General features: G+C 35.3%; 1 protein-coding gene across 5 annotated transcripts in view; it reads left to right on the plus strand.

Annotated features, from left to right (window-relative positions):
• Positions 1 to 26,480, plus strand: part of Etl1 (SWI/SNF-related, matrix-associated actin-dependent regulator of chromatin, subfamily a, containing DEAD/H box 1) — a 103,544-nt gene that overhangs the window by 38,949 nt on the left and 38,115 nt on the right. For all 5 annotated transcript variants that reach the window (XM_081759850.1, XM_081759847.1, XM_081759851.1 and 2 more), the window contains 4 exons: positions 13,279 to 13,645; positions 16,861 to 16,945; positions 18,406 to 18,574; positions 24,922 to 25,124. In XM_081759850.1, the coding sequence (XP_081615976.1) occupies positions 13,279 to 13,645; positions 16,861 to 16,945; positions 18,406 to 18,574; positions 24,922 to 25,124 (824 nt within the window). The remainder of the gene's footprint in view (positions 1 to 13,278; positions 13,646 to 16,860; positions 16,946 to 18,405; positions 18,575 to 24,921; positions 25,125 to 26,480) is intronic.

Below are 26,480 nucleotides of genomic sequence, written 5' to 3' on the forward strand. Positions count from 1 at the left end.
GTATTCGATGACGATGATGCTCATATACTTGGCAAATGTTGTATTCAACTTGGGATATTCCGCAACACACACACACACACACACACACATAAACAAAGCGAAAGAGAGAGAGAGATGAATATACAAAAGCATATTCAACGTATTCGAATGAGACTCTAAGTAACGACATTCCGTTCTAAAGAGAATTTGTGTTTCTTCCCGTGACGTTAAGGGGATCGGGAAAAGTTATGTGTCTTGAAGCAGGATACGACTTTGGATACTCTGTTTATACACTTTCTATATCCGTAGGAATATATTGTATTTCACGAATGTAAATGACATGCTGTAATGAGAATATTGAGAAGTTACATCTGTATGACAAATAGATGCAAATAAATACACTACATAACTTATTTATTGCTATTAAATGATTTTCTTAACTTGTATTTACATCCTCATATATAATACCGACCTACTGTGAAAATTATCCCAGATGTTATATTTTAAACATAATAATTACTATGTTCTGCAATGATTATGTTATATATACACAACTTATGTATTCTAATGTAATTATTTTATATAATTTTTCATGCATTGCGGAAAATATAATTTTAAAAAAAGGATTAGCCTAGACGGAATTCGAACCCTCAACCTTATGATTTGAAATCCGACAGCTTACCAATGAGCTAACACAACCTTCTAGCGATGTATAACGGATCTCAAGATAATTTTGACATTCATATCCATTACAAACGCTGTTTCTGTTCTACTTTGACTTTTATTTTAGTACTCAGGCGATAATTATGTTCTATTTCTTAACTTTGAGCATTCTTTTACATATGGAAAGATTCCTTAACGTATTTAAATGTTCCATTACGTATGGAGAGCTAAATGACAAACAAGCATGTGCTAACATTAAAAAAAAAAGGTTTCGAAATATTGTATCATTAAGTATTTCAATCAATGTTGCTTTTTTAAACACTTGGTAACAAGTCTTATTATATTTAAAAGAAGAAAAACACATCTGCAAACTTTTTCCCGATTGCAAAGGCTGGCTTGGAGGTTCGAACCTGGCTTACTTTTTCCCGAAGATACCCGAAGCTGGACTTAGAAAATTTTTGCCTCAAAACACCAATAAAGAATGCGCTCAACCTTTTTGAGACAAGGTGTACAATGGAAAGAATACTAATCTGCGTGAAATACACGTAAAATGAAATCAACGTTAGTATTTACTCAAAACAGCAATAGCCCAGTCAATTAACGTTTTGAATCAGAAATAATTTGAGTAAAGCTGAATTTTACTTCAGTGATAGACCCTATCAGAGGATTTTTACAAAAGTCTCCAAAAATCGCCCGTTTAAAATGCCAGCATTTACGAAACATCCATTATCTTTGTTACTAATGATCGGATCGAATTCAACGTTTTTGTTTTGTTTGTTATTAAATGGGCTACAATATTGATTTTCTTCATATTTACATTAAACCTAATAGGTTTAAAAAATATATATATAGTATACAGGGCGCAAAATTTCAAAGTCAGACGCATTCGCCAATCCAAAGATGATGGTCGCCAGTATCTTTCACGTACAAATTTTGAGAGGTCCCCTCCCCACGGTCGTTGTGAAAACTTCATATTCCGTGTTTTCTCTCTCTCAGTGACAATTATTTTCATGAGAAACAGAAACTGCGCAGCCCTATGACTTTAGGCAGAAACCATTCCTACTTAACATTGGTCGCCAGCTCTAAATTTCTAGTCGCTAATGGCGACCTGGCAACCGCAATTTTTTTCAAGGAAGTTGGTCAACGAATTACTCTTCTAACTGGAGATAACAGAGCCAGTTACTTTTTAACACAACTTATAAGCATGGCCGTACAAAAAGGCAATGTTGCCTCAATTCGTGAAACTATACCACCAGGAAAAGAATTAGACGAAATCTTACATGCCTCATTGAACAAACCCATCTATGGAATAGATATGGAATCATCTATCGAAGTACACCATATTTCGTGGAATGAATTCCAAACAATGTGAAAACGGGCATGTGTGAGGACTGAAAATGCCAGTCACATTCATTGGGAATTCCATAGCCATCCAGGAATTATTCAGAAGGATTTCTGAGCAGTTTACTGTCATTTTCATAATATATCCAATTTTTGCATATGTTTTCTTACGTCGTATTACGTGAAAACTTTCTATAAAACAGGTTCGGCGGCCACTATCCAGTCACAGTGAACAATGTGACTTACTATACTAAGACTGGAATAGTTTATCATGTAATTTTTGAGTGAAGTAGATATAATTTGATTGTCTACTGCAAGATGTAAAGTAGATTAATGGAATTAACTGTTATTAAATCTATATACTTAAATTGCGTTTACCAAGGAAACAACAATACTATATAAACAATGCTTTTTTAAATACAATTTCTAACGCTTATGCCAGTTTTGATTCGAGGAGTATCCCCTAATTCTTCCCACTAAGGGCCATTTCATTATCCGCCACCAATGAACTTGCCGTGTACCGGTCTGACAAAACTGACAGCTGTGCGAAGGCACTGACTGCATCACATAGCGATAAATCAAGGTGTCTTTTGGTCACGAAAGTCATGAAAACGTCACGAAATCAGAAAACAGTCATGAAAGTCAAGAAATTTAGCTTTTAAGCCACGATTTTTTTTTATCTGTATAAATATAAGTACAGACTGGAAAATTTTGTTATATAAAACGTCAAATTCACCGCCAAAAATGTCTATCGACGGCTGTAGACGCTACCAAATCGCAAGCTAAGCATGCTTCTATCACATCTATAGAAATTCGGCCTAATTTGCACCCAAATTCGCTCTTGAGAATGTTACAAATTTTATGTTTTTTAAAAGAAAGGGTCACGAAATTTCATTTTGAGATTTTAGTAGACACCCTGTAAATGCTTTATAGCATCACGGATCACCCACCCACCACTAACATGTTATATACTTTATTCTCTTTTATCATCTAGCACTTTTTGTGATTATACTTACATTTGTTGCTTCTATCATTGCTGTTTACAATATGTACAGCTTTATTCTATAGAAGATGGATTCACACTATCTATCTTTGACTGTGTCAGTTTAATGGTAACTCACTACAATGCTGACACGTTGGAAAACAAAACAAGTTGCTACTCTGCACCCACAATAACTGCCACATTCTACTTTGCAGGCACAAGATAGTTGGTGTAACAGATCATCTGGAGCAAACGGTTTGGATATTGTGACTAGTTTCAGTGTGCCCCTAAATCTTATTAAATCCCTTCTAAATTCGGTGGCCGGCTACTGGTCCGTACTAACCTTCCCTCTACATAATTCGAATGTACTGTCTTTTTTTAAAAAAAGTATTAAAACAATATAAATAGTTTTCATCAGTACATTATTGAAAATACTGAATTGTGGTTTCTAAAATAATAATAATAATAAAGAAAAAATAAAAAAAATAGTGCAATGGGTCCGTCGATTTCAAAACGGTTACCATTATAGAAAGGTCCACTTGGCAGAGCAATCGAATCATACGTATGTGTTTGTGCGTTTTTTTTTTCTTTCTTTCTATAAGAAAATTCGTGTACAAGTCAAGTATGCTCCAGTCTTACTTTTTAAACTTTTCTATTTGAGGGATTCCCATCCCTTTACCTATACGATTCTCCTTTATAAATCTTAAGTATGTAACCAGGAATAGGTTTAAAATTTACTGCACACCCAACTATATTCCACAAATAAGTCCAATTTTATTGTGTAACATGTATAGTCTTTTTCATCCCTTACATAGTTCCACAATACACAGGATCCATTATGCCAATCCATTTTGGCCTAAAGTAAACTACTAGAAAAGTCCATGAAACAGGGAGCCGAAGCTGTTTTTACAATATCTTACAAATTTGCCTAAAAGATGTATATGTTAAATGTTTCCAATCCTAATAGTAGATTAATTTTTAAAGAAAAATTCCCTCCTCTTCTTTCCATGCCACAGGGTATTTATAACAATTTTTGCAAACTCAAAAAATGCAGAAGAAAATTTTGATTTCATTAAAAGATAAAAGTATATATTTTTTCTTTTAAAAAGCAAATATCAAATAAACTAAAAATAATGCTTACCTCTTTGTTGTATACTTCGCATAACAATATTTCTATTTGCAGACAAGTTTGAATGTCCTGTAGTTCTTTGATTAAGATTGGATTTTCTTGGGCCTTTTTCCTTTGGCATCCTTATTCAGCAACACTAATACACAACAGAAATACCCAAACAACTGCGTTGGTTCGATAGATGAGCTTTAAGTAGTACTGCCAAGTGTAGTGATTCTTTCACCTAGAAGAAGAGAAATCTAGGTAACAGCTTCGGTTTGTTTGCGCGTCCTTAAAAATTCCTCACTAACTTTTCAAGCGATAAGAAGTTGTTTTCATTTCTTGAGTTTCTCAATCACTGATAGAATATTGAAAATTATTTTTTAAACCTGAAATTGTTTACTCAAGTAACTATACACCAGTTATTTTCCCTGAATGTGCACTTGTGTGCAATAACGTCTTCAGTATGCAGTACACATGAAAATATGCATAATTATGTAATCTATAAAACTTCGCGTTTAGACCCCTAGACACTTTAAAAAAAAAATAATAATCGTGTAAGCATATCGATATTATATGCAAACATCCGCACTCTACTTATAAGAAATCTTGATAGGCTTAATAATAATAATAATAATAATAATAATAATAATAATAATAATAATAATAATAATTATTATTATTATTATTATTATTATTATTATTATTATTATTATTAATGTGATATCTGAATAGTAATTATGTGTTGATAAATAGTCATATGAGAGTCTAGTTTGACTTGTAACAGAAAAATAGTTCGTAATTTACTAACTAACTAACTAACTGTATGGTCTATGGAACCCGGAGATTCAATGCCGCGTTCACAAAAGCTCTCGACTGACTTCTATCCTTAGCCAACTGGATCCAGTTTCTACTTTGTATTGCTATCTCTGCGAGATCCATCTTAATATTGTCCTCCCATCTATACCTAGGTCTTCCTAATGGTCGTTTTCCGATTGGTCTTCCAGTCAAGACTTTGAAAGCGTTTCTACTTTCTTTCATCCTAGCTACATGACCAACCCACCTAAGCCTCCTAGACTTGATGACCCTAACAATGTTTGAGAAACAGTATAAATTATGTAGTTCGTCGTTATGAAGTTTCCGCCATTCCCCATTCCCGATCTTGAGTCCGAATATTCGTCTCAAGATCTTGTTCTCAAATACTTTGTCTGTGTTCTTCCCCGAGAGTAAGCGACCATGTTTCGCACCCATACAGAACAACAGGCATGGTTACCGTTTTATATATTTTAAACTTCAGATTCCTCGACAAAATTCGCGACGACAGGAGATTTTGAACTGAATAATAACACGAATTTGCTGCTTTTAGTCGACATTTAATTTCTTCGTGAATATGATTTTCGTCAATCACTTCTGAACGTGTCTATGAGGTTATGCATTTCAAGTAAAACAATTACCGGTATATACTATACATATAAAGGATTTCAACTGATAAAAGAACAGTACTTACTTACTACTACACCGTTTTATTTTTCCTGAAAATAAAAGCTATGCATTGATGAGTATTGTCTTCTATCAATGAAAGCTGGGTTCTTGATTGACAAGTTCCCGGTTACATTTGTGTTTAACCATGTGATAAGAAAGAAATTTGCAATATTCATGAGTCTTACACGTAACGATTCGATTGTAGTCAGGTTATTATAGTCATTTTAAGTATCCTATTATCACTAGTATGTTATCGCAAATTTTGCCATCCTTTCTCATTTACATTTATATTCTTCCTGTCCAGAGTGTCTATTGTCCTGTTGCTTATTATTACTTGGTTTACATTTATTTCCAATATATTTTTTCGGAACGTAAAAAGTAATATACGAGGGTTGATCAACCAAGACTGAGACTGATTATTGTACCGCAGTTTCCTTTGTTGTCAAATGCCGGCACGTTTGGTAGTTGAAAGAGTTGTGTTTCATGGATACTCTCACTAGGTGGCAGCATTGTCATATCGGTAGGTTGGGAGTAATCCGCTGTGTTTTAGACACTACTTCCATTTCGCCTCACAACGTGCTGTGTATATGCATACAATGGAATTTACACGAGGACAGTTTTGTTTTCGCTTGAACCATACAGCTTCTGAAACATACGAAAAGCTCAAGTAAGCTTGTTCCGGAGTCAACAGTCGTGGTACCCAACGGTCACAAATATGGGGAAATATGTAGGTAATCGTGCATTATTGAAAAAACACTACTATATGAAATTCCCTACACGCAATCTTATCCTTCGATCCTCACGGACAATTAAAGCAGCAGTATTGGTGTTTCTCTCTGTCATAGCAGAGGCCGAAGCACCAGGTCCATTTTGCGCATGGAACTCGTCCTTCTTTGAATTCTTTGAACTACCGAAACACTGTTGCTCAAGGTAATGAATTTTCACCGTGAGCTTGCGTGAGATTGCACATGCATAATTTATCAATTGTCAATAGGTGTAGAGGGTATTCACTACAGGGTGTAGTTCTCAGATATGTTTTCAATAGAGTTTTCAGATATACCCTGATTTCAAGAAGGGTCCAAAGTAGGCAGAAGGTAAACCTTGACAACAATGAACATCCAATGCTTCGGAGGGAAGGCGAAAATATTATAGTGGGGTAGCATAATGATAGAATCATGCATATTGTGATAAGAACATAAAATTTTGCACAGAGCTTACTATCATAGTAACAAATAAATTTTGACGTAGACCCCAAAAATCTGACGACAATTTCCTGGAATTCCAGGCGCTGGAACATTTGGAGCACTGGAGAACTGTATGTTATCGTTGGAATAGCCATTACGTGAAGACGGCTTGACCTACAGAGCCAAAGTAAGACTCAAACGCAAGAGAAATAACAAGCCTTTAATTGAAATTCTATATTGTCTTAATTGCACATCATCCAGGGCCGCACGAGGGGCCCAAAATTCATTAAAAAACAAAAAACCTATGGCATACTTTTTCTTTGTGCTTTTTATTTGGTCACTTCATAAAGAAAATGTTCCATAAAATAGTAATAAAGCCAAAATTTAAATTAAGTAAGCCACAGTTTCTTGCTGTAGTAATTGCATCAGTTTATAGTCATTTACACATACTATCACAGGCACAGAAGGCTGTGCATGGAAGGAATAGGCCAGCACATTTACACATATTAGTGCACAGAGATTTGCATTCGCAACGAACAAGTTCTTGGCAGTGCTTGGAAAGTTCTGGTAGCACAGACCATAAAGGTGTATACCCTGAATCACTTCTTTTCCAGCCCACTGTTCAGGATCTGGTAAATTAGGTTGTAGCGCAGACCATTGTGATCAAATATATCCTCCTTGCAAATGGCTCTTTTCACATGTTGAAGAAGTGCAGCCTCAGTGGGAGGTACGCTTTCTAACTGACGACATTTTTTAGTTACAAGCATTCGACGACAGTCGCTTACATTTTGGAGGTTGCTGGTTCGATCATATAGGTACACGGTAAAACGTTGCAATTTCATGAATGTAGTATCGTCTAATTTTAAAGGTGCATGTGAAAGTCCTACAAATGCAGCAGTAATTTCTAGATTTGTCCGCCACCCTTCCCAAGCTGTTTTCTTTCCCTGACCTGCAAAGGCAGATACAGTATCGTATCCGGTGAATGCGTGCCAAAACAGTATGCCGTCACAGATTTCTGTCCCTAGTTTCTCCGCCTACTGATGAATAGGAAGAAAGCGTTAATGCTTACCAAAACAGTTGGGACAGTAGTAGTTTGGGGAAAGCATGCAAAGCCAGGACAACTACATCTGAATCTGCCGTTTTGATGATAATGGATTTATGGCCTGTTTTACTAGCATGTTTGGCATGCAAAAGCAGCCTCGTATCGGTCTCTTCATGCGTGCACGGTGCTAGTGGACCTTGTATATTTACGTCAAATGTACTCCATATGTCAATACCTTTAGTGCAAGTAACAGTTTTGTCATTGGGTATTTTTGTCTCGTTCATAGGTTCTGCAATTAAGTGAAAAAGACTTGTTTTGTTCTCTTCATTCTGCAAAAACAGATTTCAGTTTTTCGGGATGGGAGTAGAGTTTGTAACACGAACTCGTGATGCTGACCCTCGTTTCTGCCTCTCTTCACTTTTTAAGTTATCTTGCAAGTATCGATCAAACACCAGATCTACTCTGCTCTTCTCTGATAGAATGGATGAAATCTAAGGATGTACTTTCACCTGCAAGTAATCATGGAATGTTTGTGATGGTGGCGGCTTCAACATATGGATGATACCAGAGCCGTCCAATATCACACATGTAGCAGGTGGAGGGGTAAATTGGGTATCGCCGTATTTTTCTACTGCATCCGATTTAGTTCCTTTGCGTATGAATCCATCTTCAGGAATTGACGGAGGATATCCCAGATTTTCATGAGCAAAAACGTCGGATAGATCTCCCTGTCGACTCTGACATGCTATGAAGAGACGACTGAAGAGAGCATAGTCATTTTTAATATCAATAGCTTACTGTGTTCAGGATTAAGTTTTTTCATTGTCTTGCGACGAAGAGCAAGGTTGTTTCGTTTAATTGGTTCAAACAGTGATTTACTGCACAGCTGCAACCGTTCCTGTTTAAAACTGTTATACTGATCTCTTCCAAGAGTTTCAGCAATGTATACCTTACTGATTCATCGGGCACGCAACACTAAAGAAACAACAGCAAGTGAATTAGACTTCACCAACTCGGAATGAAAATCGAGTAGGTGGTCCCGCTTGAGAGTTTTTATCTTCTTGCTTTCGTTTGGCAGCAACAGCCCGCGCTAGCTTACTTTCGTCGAACTTATTTCTGCAAGTTTTGTGAAATTTCGCATGTTTTCTACTCATCGTCTCCTCTATTCCATTTCCATCGTCGAGAAGATTAAGTTGAACGCTTGATGGAAGTCCAATCTTTTCTTTAAAATCTAGAAGATCATTGCACAAAGATTTATAGCCTCCTCCCTTGTCCATGCGCGAGCTGTTAGCAGGACAGATCAACGATTCAGCTTTATCGTTCTGACATAAAATACACATGTTCCAGTCTATGGTTTCAGAATTAGAATGGCTGAAATCGGCTGGGATCTTAACAATCTCACAGTTTCTTCTTTTCGACATTTTCGTAACTGTTACTGTTTGTTCAGTAGTTGTTTACCTCTTATAAATATCTAAAAATATATCATTTCTGCAATATATATAGTAGCATTATAAGTTCTAACTGTTATATATTCAACCAATATATAAACATTTACATACAAATTAAAATTTCACATTGCCGCCTGTTTTCTGTGATATTTTGTCCAATCTGTTTTTATATTTTATAATCTCAAAAATCTACAGTCAGATATTTTACCATAAAAAGTATAGCAGTAATTTCATACAAAATAACCTCAGAATAGTTTTCATTCCAAGAAAAAAGAATTTTTTTCTTTCTTTTTTCTTTTTTTCTTTTCTTTTTTTTTTTTAGATGTTATAACCAAACCTAACCAGACATATATCCACAAAATAGAACTCTGGAAGTAAATAGTCGAATGCATTCCGCAGATGTCGGGATTCACCTTTTTATTTTCAGAAAAAATTCTATTCAAAAAATGACCGTAATCCAAAAAATTCAACAGCTAAGTTTTCTGTTATTCAGTATCTCACATCACAAACGCTGTTGTACCCCTAGTTGCTTAACCTCCACTTTCTAGAACCTAATCCAACCTAATGTTGGACATGTTGTCGCTTGTTAGGATCACGCCAGTATCAATGTAAATAAACCACATTTTTAGACCTTCTCATACAGATTGCGAGAAAGTTATTCAGTAGATGAGTAGGAATTTTTATATATTCTGGTAGATTAAACAACGAAGATTCCTGTGATGTATAAATCTTCTCTCAACTCTGTTTCTGTTAAACAAAAATTTTATCAACATTACCTGAATATCAGCATACATCCCAATGAACAGCAGAAAGACTGACTGGTTATTTAAAGTTCCACCTTCAAGCTTCTTTCACACATATGTAATATTAAAAAGCTTTCTCGATGATATAATATAATTTGATTTTTCAAGACAACAACTCGTTTGTAAGATATAAATAGATTTCTTCAGTTACGGCGCAAAGTTGCTATCATTACAACCATATTTTCAGCTGGGAGTCACTGTAGCCTAGCCAGCCACTGCAATTTTCTACAAACATCTACCTAGCCGCGCTTAATTTCTCACTGCTGCCTAAACATTTGCAACTGTATACTGGGAGGAAACACTTACATGCCTTTGTTATGCTTCCCTCGGTGTCAGATACAACCACTGGGTGGGTCACTTTTGCATAAATTTTTTGCTCAGAAACTGATAAAGTAAAGTGTGATGGCTGCAGGCGTTTATTCAATACTAACATGAACGGAAACCAGCGGTGTAGCGCATCACTTTAAATGCACATAGCTCCGAGACTATTGATCTCATATACACTAAAAGGATATCAACTTAAAGCTTAAGATTTTGCTAAACGATTTACAAGAGTGTTATTGCGATATCTGTTAAACCAAAGCTTCGAGATAGATAAAACCATAAACAAACGCTATAGGTTTCTTGTTTTTCAATGAATTTTGGGCCCCTCGTGCGGCCCTGGATGATGTACAATTGAGACAATATAGAATTTAAATTAAAGGCTTGTTATTTCTCTTGCATTTGAGTCTTACTTTGGCTCTGTAGGTCAAGCTGTTTTCACGTAATGTCTATTTCAGCGATAACATACCGTTCTCAAGTGGTCCAGATGTTCCAGCGCCTGGAATTCCAGGAAATTGGCGTCGGATTTTTGGGGTCTACGTCAGAATTTATTTGTTACTATATTAGTAGACTCTGTGCAAAATTTTATGTTCTTGTCACAATATGCATGATTCTTATGAATTTTTCCTCTAATCCACTCTACCAAACAGCTCTATGTCTTTTTGTGTTCGGAATAACGTATGATGATACGTATTTCGTCAGGGTATATTTCACGTTTTCTTCACTTTTAAGCCTGAAAGATAACATCACAGCATACGTTTTCCCGAGTACGAGAAACCGTGCTGCTGACGATGCTTAACACTTCCGACATCACACCAAAGGATTCCGTGTTCACTGCTATCAGGACGTATCGTTTGCCGGCTTTGGACCAATCTTAAAGTCAGAGCATATCTCAAAATTCGGTTGATAGCATGTCTGGGAATTTCAACCTGCAGGGAATAATCTACACTCATTGAACATTAATAAAATGTGCAGTTTTGGACTGCGTATGTATGACTTCCTTTACGCTGATAAGGATCACTATCCACAGTTTCTCAAATCCGAAATAGGACCTCTTGAAATTTGGCTTTTTCGCGATTTTGGACAGCCCTAGCTCTGAAACTATGCACTTTTCGCCATAGGTCTATATGAACCTTTTCTCTTATTTTGATGTAAGGAATTACATCTTAAAGTTATAGTTCATTAGTGTCGGTATAGTTCATTAACACCCTGTATATATATATTAAATTAAAAGAAAAATCATATTCGCATTTGAGAGTGAATAGAAGTTTAAAAGAAAAGGTGCGCGCACTCTACTCGTTTAGCATACTGGAGTAAAAACTATAGTGTTGCGGTCGCACTCCAGCCAACATTGGAACGTATAGATGCTTTAGTGTACTCTTCCGCAATTCCATGGTTATTAATATTCATTCTTTTGTAGTGGTAGGAATTTTTATGTACATAAGTCCCCCACGTATATTGTCTTTTATTTCATGAGATATAAGGAAGATTAAATATAAGTAAGAACTAGTTGAGAATTTCGATGTGTTTGTGTTATATGTGATTCAAGAAAATACCTTTGTGTTTTGTTCCAGGATATAAATCTGGACATGAAATTCAGTAAAATATAAACACTTTTTTTTTAAAAGCCACTGAAAAATAACAATCTTTTTTGTACAATGGTAAAAGGCATTTTCTCGAAGAGATGAAAAATTTCACGTACAATTTATGTAATAGATGCTCATTTTAATGAGAAACTTATTTTAATTTTTTTTTCTTGTAAACTAGAAGAAAATAGGTATTATGTGAAAGAAATGAAATTTAGTAACAGGCATTGTGCCATATGTATTTCCAAATATACCATCACATCGCGCAATTCCTCACATAAGGAGGAATATTGCCCGTGAAAAGAGACGTTCTTACGAGAAGTCTAAAAGAAGTTGATGCTAGCGAATCTATCTCCTTTGTGATCATTTGAGAAATAAAAGTCAGGATGTCCATATCATTCTTTTACTATGTACATTTTATTATGTATGTATTAGTTATTTTATTATGTACATTTGTACATGATTAGAACAATCTGAACTAGCTGGATTAGAAATTATATGGTAGGCATTTGAAGTTCGTAGCGTGTATTTAGAAGTTTTACATTGGTGCCCGTGACATGATTGAGTAAAATATTTCGCGTATTAAGATAACATGTGCGGAGCAACAATGCTATTAGGTTTAATGGTTGGATGATGGAGTGAACAATGAATAGGAAGTGGTTGTGTGAAATTTGATGGCAAAAGTTGGATGTAGAACTTGAGTTGGTAGGTGAGGAACGTTTTTTGTTCGTGCCGCTTCTGGATTTCTTTATTCTAGTACCTACTGAACGTACTCTCATGGAAATTAACGGCATGTCGTAAATCTATTCAAGAATCTTTTATTATAAGTACCAAAGCCATGTGTACAGAATAGCGGGACGATCTTCTTTGAAATCGGATCTAAAATAAACTGCACGATCAAACAGAACACGGTTCATATGAGCAATACACATATTGCAAATGGATGTGTATGTAATTTTATACAGAAATCTGATTACCTTTCTTTGAAAATCTGTACTTTAGTGTCGTCAAACAAAAGGAAACTTCAAAAGTTCAGATTTTGACTTTTTTTTTTTTATAAAGAATTTCTGTAATATATTTCATACATTTGTTTGAATTGTCAAACCATTTCAAAATATTCTGTATCAAAAGATGTTAGAAGCGACAGAGTTATTTGCATCTATTTAATCTTCCAAATACACAAATTAAATGTAATATTCTGGTCGTTTTACTAAGTTACAAGATATTCTTAACATGTATCTATATATAAAGTTAAAAATTCGATATCAAGCTTTTGATAGGTTATTTGTTTATTTTATAAAAAAAAATATTATTTTATGATTCAAAAATTTATTTTCAGGAAGTGCAAGATATATTAATAAGGTGTAAGTATAAATTAGAACAGGCCATGGCGACGTTAAGTGCAGAAGTTGAAAATTCAGCTGAAAAGAGCAATGAAGAGAATACTGAGGACTCGAATAGTGGGTCAAAAGCCAGCTCAGAGTGTCCAGATGTAATCGAAGAGACAGAGGTAAAAATAATGAACGGAAATAAACCTGAAGAGTATAAGGATGTGAAAGGAGAACATAAGGATGGGAAACAAGAGTGTAAGGATGTAAAAGAAGAATATAAGGATGTAAAAGAAGAGTGTAAAGATGAAAATGTCATGAAGACTACCAGTAATAAACCTGGGAACAGTAGTGGTCAAAAAAAGGCGAAGAAACCAGGTACGTACATTCACAGTTATAGTAGATTTTTGATATTATATATAGTGCTAGGTGTTTACAAATCTTTATCTAGAAAACTTAGAGAAGTCAGGGAATTCATGTTTGCCAAATGGGAAAGTTGATAATTTAACACGTGTTTTAACGTTTTTTGTCTTTCGTCCTAGAAAGGAAGAATAGATGTAAGAAGAAAGAAGGATGGGGTTGAAATTATTATAATATATCCATATCTTGGAATCCCTTAAGGTTAGAAACGTGAGATTTGGTGCTTGGATCCTTCATTTAAAATAATTAATTACGTGTTTCATCTCTTTTTTTATATTAAACTAGAAGATAAGAAGTTAAGGGGGGGGGGGAGATGGGAGTTGCAATTATTATAAGATGTCCATATCCGGAATTCCTTAAGGTTAGAAACATGGAATTTTGTGTTATGATTTCCCATCTAAAATAATTGAATATGTTTAAGTATTTGTAGATGTTTGACAGAATTCAAGAAAAAGGGCTGGGAATGCTTCAGCGGCACCGATTTGTATATAACTTTGGGGAATCAGTTCAGGTGTGTGTTTTTCATTGTTAAGTATTCAAGTATAGATATCCAGATCCTAAGGTTCCCTCGGCGATCATGGGTGCTTCCCTAAAATGCCCATACGAAACGTTCGAATTTTGTGCAGAACTTCGAGAACTAATTCTGTTTGAAAAGTGCAGAAGAAAGAACGCAAAATACTGCTCACAGTAACACGTAGCAGCATTTACTAGGTGTGTGCAAAGTTTATCCCGTGTCAGTTATTATTATTATTATTATTATTATTATTATTATTATTATTATTATTATTATTATTATTATTATTATTATTATTATTATTATTATTATTGATCAAATTGGCACAATCATTTAAAAATCTTCAACGTATGACTTTCATGCGTCAATACATTTTAACCAGTGAGAATTCCGTGTGTGGTATATCCCCTGGAAGTTCTCAACGGAAGTGTCCTTTAAAAAGTTCCGTTGAAGTTGTTTTGATGTCTGTGGTATCCAAATGATGTTCTTACAGGTTTTTAACACAAAACAGGGTTTTAGAAGCAAAACGAAACCTGGTGAGGCCAGATTTGGACTATAGGGCTGTTGCGGAACCACTGTAGCCCCAATCCGGATCAGGTAGTCGCGCACTACAAAGGTGGTGTATTGAAGCTGCCACGAATCCTTGATCTAACTTCTGACGCGGTTGATTCTTTGTTTCGTCTGTTGAGGACTTCCACGTAAAATTTGGCGTTGACTGTCTACCCAGGTAATACAAACTCAGAATAGACCATTCCTTTAGCATTTAATAATAATAAAAAAAAAGCATGGCGTAGATTTTCTGTTTGCTTGTCCGTGCTTTTTGTTTTTTGAGCGAGGAGACTGCCATTCAGCGCTCTGACTTTTTGTTGCAGGGTCATACTCAAAGATCCACGTCTCGTCATAAACTAGTGTCATCTTCACAACACGGCACAAGTTTTTCACAATCAGCCACTCGACTTGGAGCCAACTGCCGCGCAGAGCCCTGCGTTTCCAAAGTCCCACCAAACATTCCATCTGGCAGGAATGCTCTGCGACCGATAGCCGGATCAGAAAATATATGACGCATTATTTGTGGGAAAACCTTATATATACAGCTTTATCAAACATGCTTTCAGTTTCATATGATGGACGTGTCACTTGCTATTGGTGGCATATACGAGATTTTTTTTTTCTTTTTTCATCATGAGTCTGTGGTAAAAGGGTAGATTATCATGAAAGAGAAATCAAATATAGAAGACTAGACAGTAGGTGCATTTAAGAGCAATATTCTGCATCGAGTAGAGGGTGCCATTTTGCTTGCACATGTCTGGCATTTCTTCGGTGGAGGTGTGGGTGTTTCATGGACCAGTTATCATAATGAGTGTGGGGCGATTGGGGATCAGTAAGCTCTTTTAAGCAGGTCAAGACAGCGTTTTTCGTTTTACGTGAGGTGGTGATATACGACAAGCAAAATATGTTAGATTTTTGTAGATAATGGAGGCTAGGAGTAAAGAAATTCGGGGTAGAGGATTGTAAAGTGTTGTTTCGTTTGGTGGTGTTTTGCACGATTGTATTTTTTGCTTATAAAGTTAAGGAGTATTTTAGGTGTAGAGTGCTGACGAGAGGACCTTGAGATAGTTTTTGCGGGAACAGATACAGGTTTCCCGAATTGTCAAGCCATAGAGTAGGGGGACACTTGAGAATAAGCACATGAAATGAGGTATTTTATACTGCTGGTGGATTTGATGTATACGTCAGTATCAGAATGGTCATTCTCTAAGTTTGACGTTCACATTAATTAAGTGATTATGTGGTTGTCCCCTTATACTTCTTCCTATTCATAAGACGCCTGTAGTAACAAATACTCCGCTTATTATCACTTAAACTTTGTCTGGTTTCTATTCATAGGCGACATTTTCTAAAATGGACCCACGGCTATCCAACACTGGAAGTATTCCTACAGTTCCTAAGCGAGTACCCGGTTAAATTCACGTGGCCTTTTTTCAACGATACAATCATCTTTATTGATGTCAAAGTTGAAAATGGACGTATCGAAACTGACATACACATCAAACCTGCCAACAATATGTAATACTTCCACTTCAATAGCTACCATCCTCACCTCATCAGATGCTTCTTACCCCATGCCCTGGCTATTCCGAGAATCCTGTTCCATGATATCGTCCTTTCAACGACTACCCCAGGATCTCGCTAGCCTTTCCCAAGCGGGTACAGTCTCTCAACCTTGTCAGCAAATAATTCAGTCGTGCAAAAGAATCCCATTAATAATAATAATAATAATAATAATAATAAAAAAAAAAAACTAATTTCGAACTTCGTTTTGTCTTCGGATCTCCTTACATAAAACTATCCCATATTTGATTTTCTACAGAATGAATTTTGTGTACGCCATACTCACCACTTCCGAAATGGGAAAAGGTTTTGCGGCCGCTGTAAATTAATGAATTAAAGCTCCTCCACTTTCATACATACATTATGAGAACTGGTCCATCGAAATCCCCCCAAAATGTGGAAAATTAAGTGAGAGTAGTGAGGTAGGATGTAGTAATATTGGATGTTCCCGAAAGTAATAATAATAATTATTCTCATTTGTAGTTCATCGTGTAATATAAGTTCCACTAAGTGTGTAGCAATATAGTTTTTCCCATCTCTTTTACAGTTAAACGGAAGATAGCTCGATATGCTTCCGATGAAAGTGATAGTGAAGAAGAATCCGCTTACAAACGAGGAAGGGTTTATGATAGGTAAAAACTTATATATTCCACACTATTTTGACGAAGATGATGTAATTTCATACGTAAGACTTGATATTTCATCCATGTTTTGTTTTATTCGAGCTAACGTTTCGCAAGCGTCTGACTGCTTTTATCACCAGAACTGTACTAAGTTAGAGAATTGTTCTGTAATAGATTTTGCTCTAATTTTCTCACATTGTTATAATTTTATTTTTCAATATGTAACATTCAAATGTTGTTACAACTTCCATTTTAATTCAAATTTTTAATATTGACCGTTTCTTCTTGTTCTTATTCTTTATTTCTTCATTTTTAAAATTGTAATAAAATGTTCAAAATTTCGCTCATTAGTTCGAATAAAATAAAACCCTGTTGGAATATCAGAAGTTCTATTATTGAAAGTAATAACTTGTTTGTATTTGGTAATATTGAACTGTAAGCATATAGAACAAGTAATAATTTTTACATTTATGCATTTTCTGTTTTCGAAGATCTCATACACAACAGAGTACTTCTCTTGATTGTGAATATTACATATCATAAATGGTTGGAAATAGAAACATTTATGAGAATAAAGGAGTATGACCCTACACAGGACTTCAATGAAGATTTCTTCGTTTTGGATACGAAATGTTGATTCAGAGTTACAAGGCATGAAAAGTAAATTTTACGGAAATGTGTATCTATCTCTTTCTGGAAATAATAATAATTTAGTGAATTACCTACAGATGTCAGAAAAGTAGTTAGTATTCAAATAAATTGTAAATTCACCTCTGTGATACCTATCCTGTTGCGTCTCGTATTAAATAGCTAGTATTGAAATTTTCATATAGTGGTGCATGGTCTCAGGTTCGATTTCCAGTGAGAGAGCCTTGAAATTTGAATGCATTACGATGGTTCGGATCTCACCTTAAACTATAGGTCCACGTCTGATATACCCGTGTTGCTGGAAAGGGATGCTAAATTTCAGCAAACAGACCGAATGCTTATCCTGAGTGCCTTTTGTGTGCGTTGTCCCGGATTGTTTCTCGATGAGGGCACAGATTTTTCAGTATTTTTGCCATTATTCGCGAGACAGCTAAACAGCAGAGAGATTAATCGTTAAATCTTTTGACAAACAAAGTCAAAGCTGAAATTTAATAAAAACTGAATTTGTGATTCTTTAAAACAGCGCCTCACATATGAATTAGCATAAATAATTATAACTCCGATTTAATAGCTCTGCATAACAAGCTATTAATACTCCGGTTTTGTACATATATTTATAATGGGGGATTTACATGTTTTCTCCAAACACTTCGTTTTGAAAAACTGAAAAAGAAGGAAGATTTTAAAGGTTTACCATGAAACCGTACCCTCTTATTAGTATAATAGATGGTTTTATGACTTCGAGAGAGAATTTATCATTTATTCAATTTTAGCATGTCACCTGAAAGCTTTTCTTTCTTTTTCTTTCTTCGCAAATGAAGTGGTTCAGATGATGAATACATTCCTGAAATGGTACCAGAAGAAAAAGAGAGTGTTTTTGAATTCTTCGCTACAGCAACTACTAATGAATTACTAGCGATGCCAAAGTGTTCAAAGAAAAGAGTTGAAGAAATTATAAAAGCCCGGCCGTTTAAGGATTGGGATCACTTGGTAAGTATGCTGGTAATCTTTCCAGTCTGCTTAGTACAACGTAGATATGGTTACCGCTACAGAGTAATAAGAGTGTCTACTCACGCTTTTTTTTTTTTTTGGTCACCAATGAGGTTACCTTCCTCTAATACCAGCCCTACATTTTCAGTTGGTCCGTTTTGTGCTCGGAGTATTTGCAAGGGATTTCATTTTATTTTTTTTTATTTTTATTTATTTATTTATTTATTTATTAAGTTAAATGTAATGGGGGTACAACGGCATTGTCTTTCTGTCTCATAAAAGTAAGGTGAGGCAAATGTGAAGATACTACCGGAGAACGAGAGGTTTCGTCAAACTCCTAAATGGGACGGTTGCACAAGTAATTGATTCCGCTAGTGCAAATTGTATCTTAGGCCAAATATGACATAGGAAGGACTGAGATTGTAATCTCAACTTGATTTCAAGGAGTATCCAGATCATGAGTTGAACTCTGCATGGTTGTGGTCATACCGTGAGATTCGATACCTTACGTTGACAGGACGCCTTCTGGTTCCAAAAGGAGGATGTGAACTTAACTTTAAACTCTCTGGCGTCAACGTTGGAGGTATTAAAAGACTCCGATTTGCTAGGGAATTTTCCTCAGTGGGAGATAACCCTCAATCCATCGCTCTTAATCTGATAAGAAAGTGATCTATCTTTCTCCATACAAAAGGAACATGTCTTAACCTTCAAGACATACGTATAATCGAGGTTATACTGCGTATATCCACGTAATATTTTTATAGCCTAGTATGTACTTACTTTATATTTACACAGTATGTAGTATACGCTGAAAATTGATCCCTAGTCTACTTTTTTTGCGTTGTGATCAGTATTAATTTCCTGAAACTAAATTTGTAGCAACACTACTCACTATAAGTAAGATTTCATCAAAGGAACTCCCTAAAAATTTAAATTTTGTGGGAATATTGTAGCATCCAACAATCCTTACCCGAATCAAAATGAGTTTTCTCTTTTAACCCATAACGCTGAACTTCAAGATTTTATTTCAATTTAAATTTCTAATCACTAGCATCTCTCCATCAACCACGCCTTCGTCTTAAGAAGTTATAGTATACCTGTATTATTTTAGGTTGGAGCTTCTGCATTCAGGAATTAAATTGTAGTAAGTAATCCACCAAACTCAATACTTCTGATATAACTTTATTATTTATAAACTTACACCTATTGGCTTACCCTCCCAGATTCTACGGACAGACGATTATTGAGGAAGGGTAAAGTGACAAGAATATGTACTATAGTTTTTCTTTTGAAGAAGGGGGAGAGGGCTTAATATATGTTGGACCAAATATTTTGGTGGGTGGTGAATCTTTGTGTTTCTACTGCATGGACTGCCTTTTTGTTTTTGGGTTGAATAATGAAATCTGATCCATTCATTGTCACAACACTTTCCAAGAAACTGCGTCCCTGTCTTCTGAAGTGTGTCAAATTTGCAACATTTCATCGATTTTTTTGCCTCTTTTTGATTGTCAGTGAGCATTCGTGGAACCTAACGAGAAAAAATTTTCCTTAGACCCAGGTCATTTCTAATTATTCGTTTTACCGTTCCCATTGTTGGCTCCAGTGTATCACAAATCTCCTGCATGCTGATACACCTATCTTCCATGATGAAATTTTCAACACTTGTAATGTTGGCGTCAATTGATGCTGTTTTGGACATCCAGACCTCCTTTCAGCTTTCACAACGCTCGCCCTGCTTTGAATTCACGGAGCTACTTACTAACAGTGTTTTCTGCAAGAGCACCATGACCACACACACCCTCCAATTGGCGATGAATATCGGCTGCACAACGTCCAGCTGCGGTGAGGAATTTCACAATTACCTGTTTCTCTTCAGCCGAAAATTCCATGTCCCCGGGCAGTATTAGAAACACGTCTTGCTCGTTCAGACCTGACAACTGTTGCCACTTAATAAACAAAATCTGCACTGCTTAGAGATGAAGGATGAAGGACTCCAACGCCACAATTACTTTTCTGAAATGACAAAAAATGTGAACTTTACAACGAAACTTCACATACTTTTAGGGCTCATAGCGAGTCACTTTTTAAACTAAAAGTTACTTTTTTTCAAGTTGGTCACTAAAAGTTACTTTTTTTTCAAATTTGCCACTAAAAGTTACTTTTTGGGAGGTAAGGTGACTTTTTCGTGTGATTTATGTTTTGCATTGGCAGTTTTCTAAGAAAAATATTATAAATATAAATGGAAAAAGGAAGAAACTTGTTACTCATTACTCTTCTGAAAGCTTCAGCATTTGCTGCTACATGTGAAACGGTCATCTTTTTCTCACTTCAGCTTTTATTCTTTCTAAAGCACAGTGAATGGTTGGTGGATGCTTAAGCTCTCAAGGTGGGATTGAGAACCCTTCTGTGTCTATTCTTTCTTCTATCATAGTCTTTTAGTTTTTTCTCGTAACAGTTAACGTTTCGCTCAACGTTGTGTGTGAGCTCTTTCGTAGCTAAGCGGTTAGCGCACGCGCCTTTGGCGTGGAAGACCCGGGTTCGATTTCCGTGGGAGCTTATGTGGTTTGGATTGCAATAACCTCGCTGCTGAACGAGACGTTAAACTCAAAATCAACTCAATTCAGCGTTGTGTGTGTGTGTGTTTGTGTGGTTCATCATTCTCGTCTTGTGTTACGCTTCTTGTATGTTCTTCTTAAGAGTAAGTGATGAATTTGAATATTTCATGGCTTTGAGAACTCTCAATGCTAAGTTAAGTATAATGTCTGGGATGAAGAAATTCGGAAATAGGCCAGAACTGGTTCCACTTACTCAGAAGCTTCTTACATGTGCTAAGTATGCTTACCGTAACTACAAAGCACACTTAGAAAGAAGGAAGCTCTAAAAGAAGTAAAGAAGAAAAGGTAAAACAAACAACAAAGAGAGAGGTGATGGAGAAATTGACAAAGGAAAAAAGGGGCATGATGAGATTCTGGTCACTTTTCAACTATTTACAAGAGACCAGACCACTATGAGCCCTGTACTTTTAGTGTGCACCTCGTATATATATATATATATAATTGCTGTAAACGGCGTTGTAATCTTCACATATATTGAAAAATATGTATACAATTGGATATGGTACTTATCTAAGCAGTTTTTCGAAAACCTTTTGAAAAAGGTCAAATTTTCAGTTATTTTAATTTTGCTTCCATTTAAACAAAATACGTCATACAATGATCATAGTGTTCACCACTAAGGTACTTCGAATCTGCATTGACCTTTCTTCTCATTAGCGTTATTACTATTGTAGAAGACTACAAAGTTTGGTGTTTTTTTCAGTGATTGTGATGATGTAGCGTCCTTATTTTGTAACAGTAGGTAATAAGTGTGGTATGTAAGTTTTCATGTAACATGTGGATTTGAAATATGTAATGATTTGTAATATGACTGGACGTAATGTCATTTGGAAATATGTAAATTACTATCAGGTTGGCAGCACTGTTAATCTAGAGGCATTGCAGAGTATGTCAATATCTCCTTGATGTTTACAAGGTATGAAAAGCGTTATTACATACAAGTTTAGAAATTACAAAGATATATCAAGAAAATTCATATATCGCTTATCTGACGTGCCACATTTTATCATCAACCTAAACTGATATTTTCATAGAAATACGAACTTTAGAGCTTTCGAGGTAATTGTCTCATCAAAGTATAGGAGAGAAGATACTGTGACTTCCTCTCTGTATTGTTTTATTTGCTCTTAACACCTGCTCAGATTTCAATCTAATCACCTGTACTTCCGTCACAACACCTATTCTGTCATCATACTACTTTAAACGTGTCGACCGTTATTTATATACAGACGGTTAACTTCTCTCTATACTTTGACAGACTAGATGTTACCACAGGAGTTTAAAGATACCTGTTTAGTTCGTCCAGTTACTTAGTTATTTGGATCATAACTAGGGCCCGGAAGTTGAGGGGAAAAATCACCTTTTTTTACAAGTGCCCGAGGACGAGGCTTAACATAATAAATGTTCATTTTGAGTTATTGATGGTGGATTTTATTTGTCCTGTTTTGCCTTTTTCGACGGTTTTGTTTTATTTTGTTTTGTTTTGTTTTGTTGGTGTTTTTAAAAGCTTTTTATAGGTCTTAACGTCTTTTTTGGCACTTCATCTTTCGATGATAAATTTACTGGCCATTAACTCGAATCATCATCACCTCTTAAACATCTTTTCTTTAGTAAAGAAAATTCAAAAGATAAGACATTCTTCAACGACTGGACTGATAAGACCAGATCTGCAACAATCACAAGTCAGATAAGGAGACATACCAATGTCCTCCAGCACAGGGATGAGGGTGGGGAAGTTTTCTTATTTTAGTTTGGGCTTCAGTTTGTGGAAGAAGGACAGACCGTTAACATAACTAAAATTAAGCCTAGTAAAATTCCCTTTTTTGCATCAACTTGTGTTTGAATTTATATAATGTCTTGTACGGAAGACCAGAACGCCCCAAGAGTGGGCGGTTGCCTGGGAGCCCTCGTCAGGTGTGAAGGAACAAAAAAATTTAAGTTTTGTACTTTTTCTGAACAGTTGCTGATCTTTTTCCACCGCAGAAAAAAGGGGAATTTCGTAGCACTATAGTATGTGTTGTATGTTTAGAGCTGAATGGCGGGAACTTCGCGCAGACCGTATCAGCTGTTCGGAGTGGTGTATTTAGGGGGACTATTAGGCTGAAGCCCTCCGCGAATTACTTTTTTTTAAAAATCATTTTCTCGCATCTGCAAATGGAGATTTTGAGACCTGTGTAGTGCATATACCCCCAAAACAAAATTTTAAATACGTCACTGAGTACTTGAAACTGTATTGCAACTCAGAATCGCATTAGAACCTACCCTGTTTCCTTCTGTAAAATGGCTTCTAAATTGTTAAAATCATTGTAATAAAATATAAAACATATGTTAGGACTAGGAAAGGAGCAACAAATCTCATTGCCCAGGTGAAAATTTTGCCTTGAGCCGCTCCTGGAAAAGGCCTAATTAAAATTTATTTTCATACGTCTTGCTAATCAAGGTTGCCAAATTCGTGTCCGGCGGGGAGGTAATTTTGTTCTGTACCTACAATTTAAAACATTAAATATTAATTTATTATTATTATTATTATTATCATTATTATTATTATTATTATTGGTCAGCTGATACACAGATCAATTATAATTTCGGAGTGTTACTGGCCATGTGGTGTCCTGGCCTTCTCCAGAAGTGTCCGGCTTCTAGTTGTCCTCCAAAAGTGTTCAAAATATAGGATTTAACTTGGACAACAGAAACAATGTAACAAAAATGCAAATTGAACCACAAAGCAAAGCATTTCACTGATAAAATTTCTTTCAACTGTATATTGTATACTACCAGAAGCTTGTATTTCTTGAGCATTATATTCATTAAATATGTAATTCTAATTTCCACATCCTTTTTTCCAGTTTTTAAGTCTTCAACTTCCGAGCCCTAATCATAACTATTATGTAAGTGCCTCGTACTGTTTACATATAAATTTTAAACCTCTAAACAACTTCTACGAAATAAACCCTTTGCGTTATTCATTTGTTTTGTGTGGTGGCAAAGTAGGTTTTCCTTATGGGCAGTGAACATTTCATTCATCATGCGCGTGTCATTTACTTGGAATATCTTGGTATATTAATCAATGATAAGAAGCCATTTTTAATGAGAGTTCTTGCTGACTGAAAATTGTTTCCCTTCAAATTTTTTAATATATCTGAGAAAGTGGATATCATTTTACATTAAGCCACGATAAAAAGTGATTAGAAACTCTCATTTCATACAGAAAGGCAAGATTTTTAGTCTTTCCATTAAGTGTAATAATGTAACATTAAATTTTGATCTTGGGACTTTGGATAAAAATTAGCTGAACATATTTGGTTTGTGCGCCAAGATTTCCGAAGTAATGGATTGACGTATAACAAATAAATAAAAACAACATACAAGGAAAAACTCTCTCACAAATGAACAGTGTATAGCATTTACTACGTCAACAAGTCTTGTTTAGTGTTTTTTTTTTTTAATTTTTTTCCCCTTTATTCCTAACTTCTTTTTTTATCGACTTTTTCCGATGATACCAATAATTCAAATTAGGAAAAAAAAAAATGTTATCCATTTTACACGTAAAGACTAAGATCGTACAGGTACGTTATATGTGAATATAATTTAATAGTGCTCTTCTGCACTTGCTTTCAACTACTACTGTTTATTGGATGTTACTAAAGTGTATTATTAATTGCTGCAGCTTTTAAATTTACTTTATATGAGAGGATATTATGAATGGCTAATTTGGTCTTTTAATATTTACAGGTGTCGAAATTCAATGAAGGAAAGTTCCTAACCCCTGAACTGTTAAATTCTGCTCAGGAGGTATTATATATACGAAGCGTAGTCGAGAAACTAATGAATCAATGTATGAATATAGCTGAGAAAATGGAGAGCGAAGTGCACGCAATAACTACGGGAGAGAGATCTCTGAAGCTGAAAGAACAACCTAGCCTGCTTGCAAAAGGGTTAGTGACTTTTCATGTCAGATATAATTGACTTAGAGTAATTAAAGTCGATAGTGTGAAATGTTTATGTACTGGAGAGAAAGTTATCACAAATACAGTCAGGTGAATATATATATATATATATAAACAACAATGTAGTGGAATTTTACCGTTAAGGAAGAGTTATTTGTTCACCTATTAGTGTTTCTTAAAACTTTTTTCGTGCCGGAACGTTTAAAATGTTGGGTGGGTGTTTGTACTACTCACGAAAAACTCTACAAAAAACCTACCATACATTGTAGTTTTTTTCTTAAAAAATTATGAAAATGTGTATTTTATTTACAAGTATATATATTATACCATTAAATATTGTATTAATCCAACATATTTGAGCATATTATAAAAGTTACCGTATTGAAACTTAATAATCGGAATAGAATAAAAGTCCGTATGTTCTGATGAAAAATTTACTTCCATCTTCGGAAAATAAAGGGAAGAGATGATAAAACAAATCAAAACACACAGGTAGAATTAGAGTACGAGTTATATATCTAGAGACACAAAATAAGAATTATTAGAAGATACTTAAAATACAGCAACTTTCTGTAGTCAGTTTTTGAACATTATGGATATCCAAAGTAATTCACTTCTCTACTCTTTCAACATTTTGGGTCTCTCAGTTTCCTGGAAGAACAAGTTTTACATTAAGCGCAGTTCTATCTTCAGGCAGACAAGTATGTTCATGTGTCTGTTTACACTTGAATCCTACAAAAGCTGACGTTTGGAAAGTTGTCTTCTTAAGAGTTCTAGTGAAAATAATTAGACAGATAAATTAGAATGTTTGTTGCTTCCATTATGACTGTACATTAAATTCTTTGAAAGAAGTGGAGAGATTTCTTGGTGCCTCCTTACTCCCAGATTTCTGAATCAAACGATGATGGTTTTGCCAGTTTTGGTTTAGCAACTGATGAAAATGTTTAAGAATTTCAATATTTAAGAAGTTTGTGAGTGTAGTCAGATTTAAGTAGGAACAACAAAACGCAGCGTGCACTCCAGAATTACAGAAGATGAATCACGTCAGTGGTAGAGCGCTTATCTTTGGTGCATGGGATCTCTGGTTCGATCTCCGGCCAAGTATGTGATGGACAACATCGTGTCCATGTTTTTTGGGTGCTTCCGTTTCCTCCCACATTCTTATTCTACCAATTCTCCCATCATTCACTTGCTTTAATCATCCGTCTCCGTTACCCTAACGAGCGTAATCGTGGGGGACGTTAAATCAAAAGATTTCATTTCATTTTTCAATATCACGAACAATTAATGCCTTTGTGAATCAAGAAAACAAGTCAGTACGTTGTGCTCCCTTCTGACTTGAGT

The sequence above is a fragment of the Thermobia domestica genome, chromosome 5 (assembly GCF_964235325.1).
Source record: "Thermobia domestica chromosome 5, izTheDome1.hap1.1, whole genome shotgun sequence".
NCBI lineage: Eukaryota > Metazoa > Arthropoda > Insecta > Zygentoma > Lepismatidae > Thermobia > Thermobia domestica.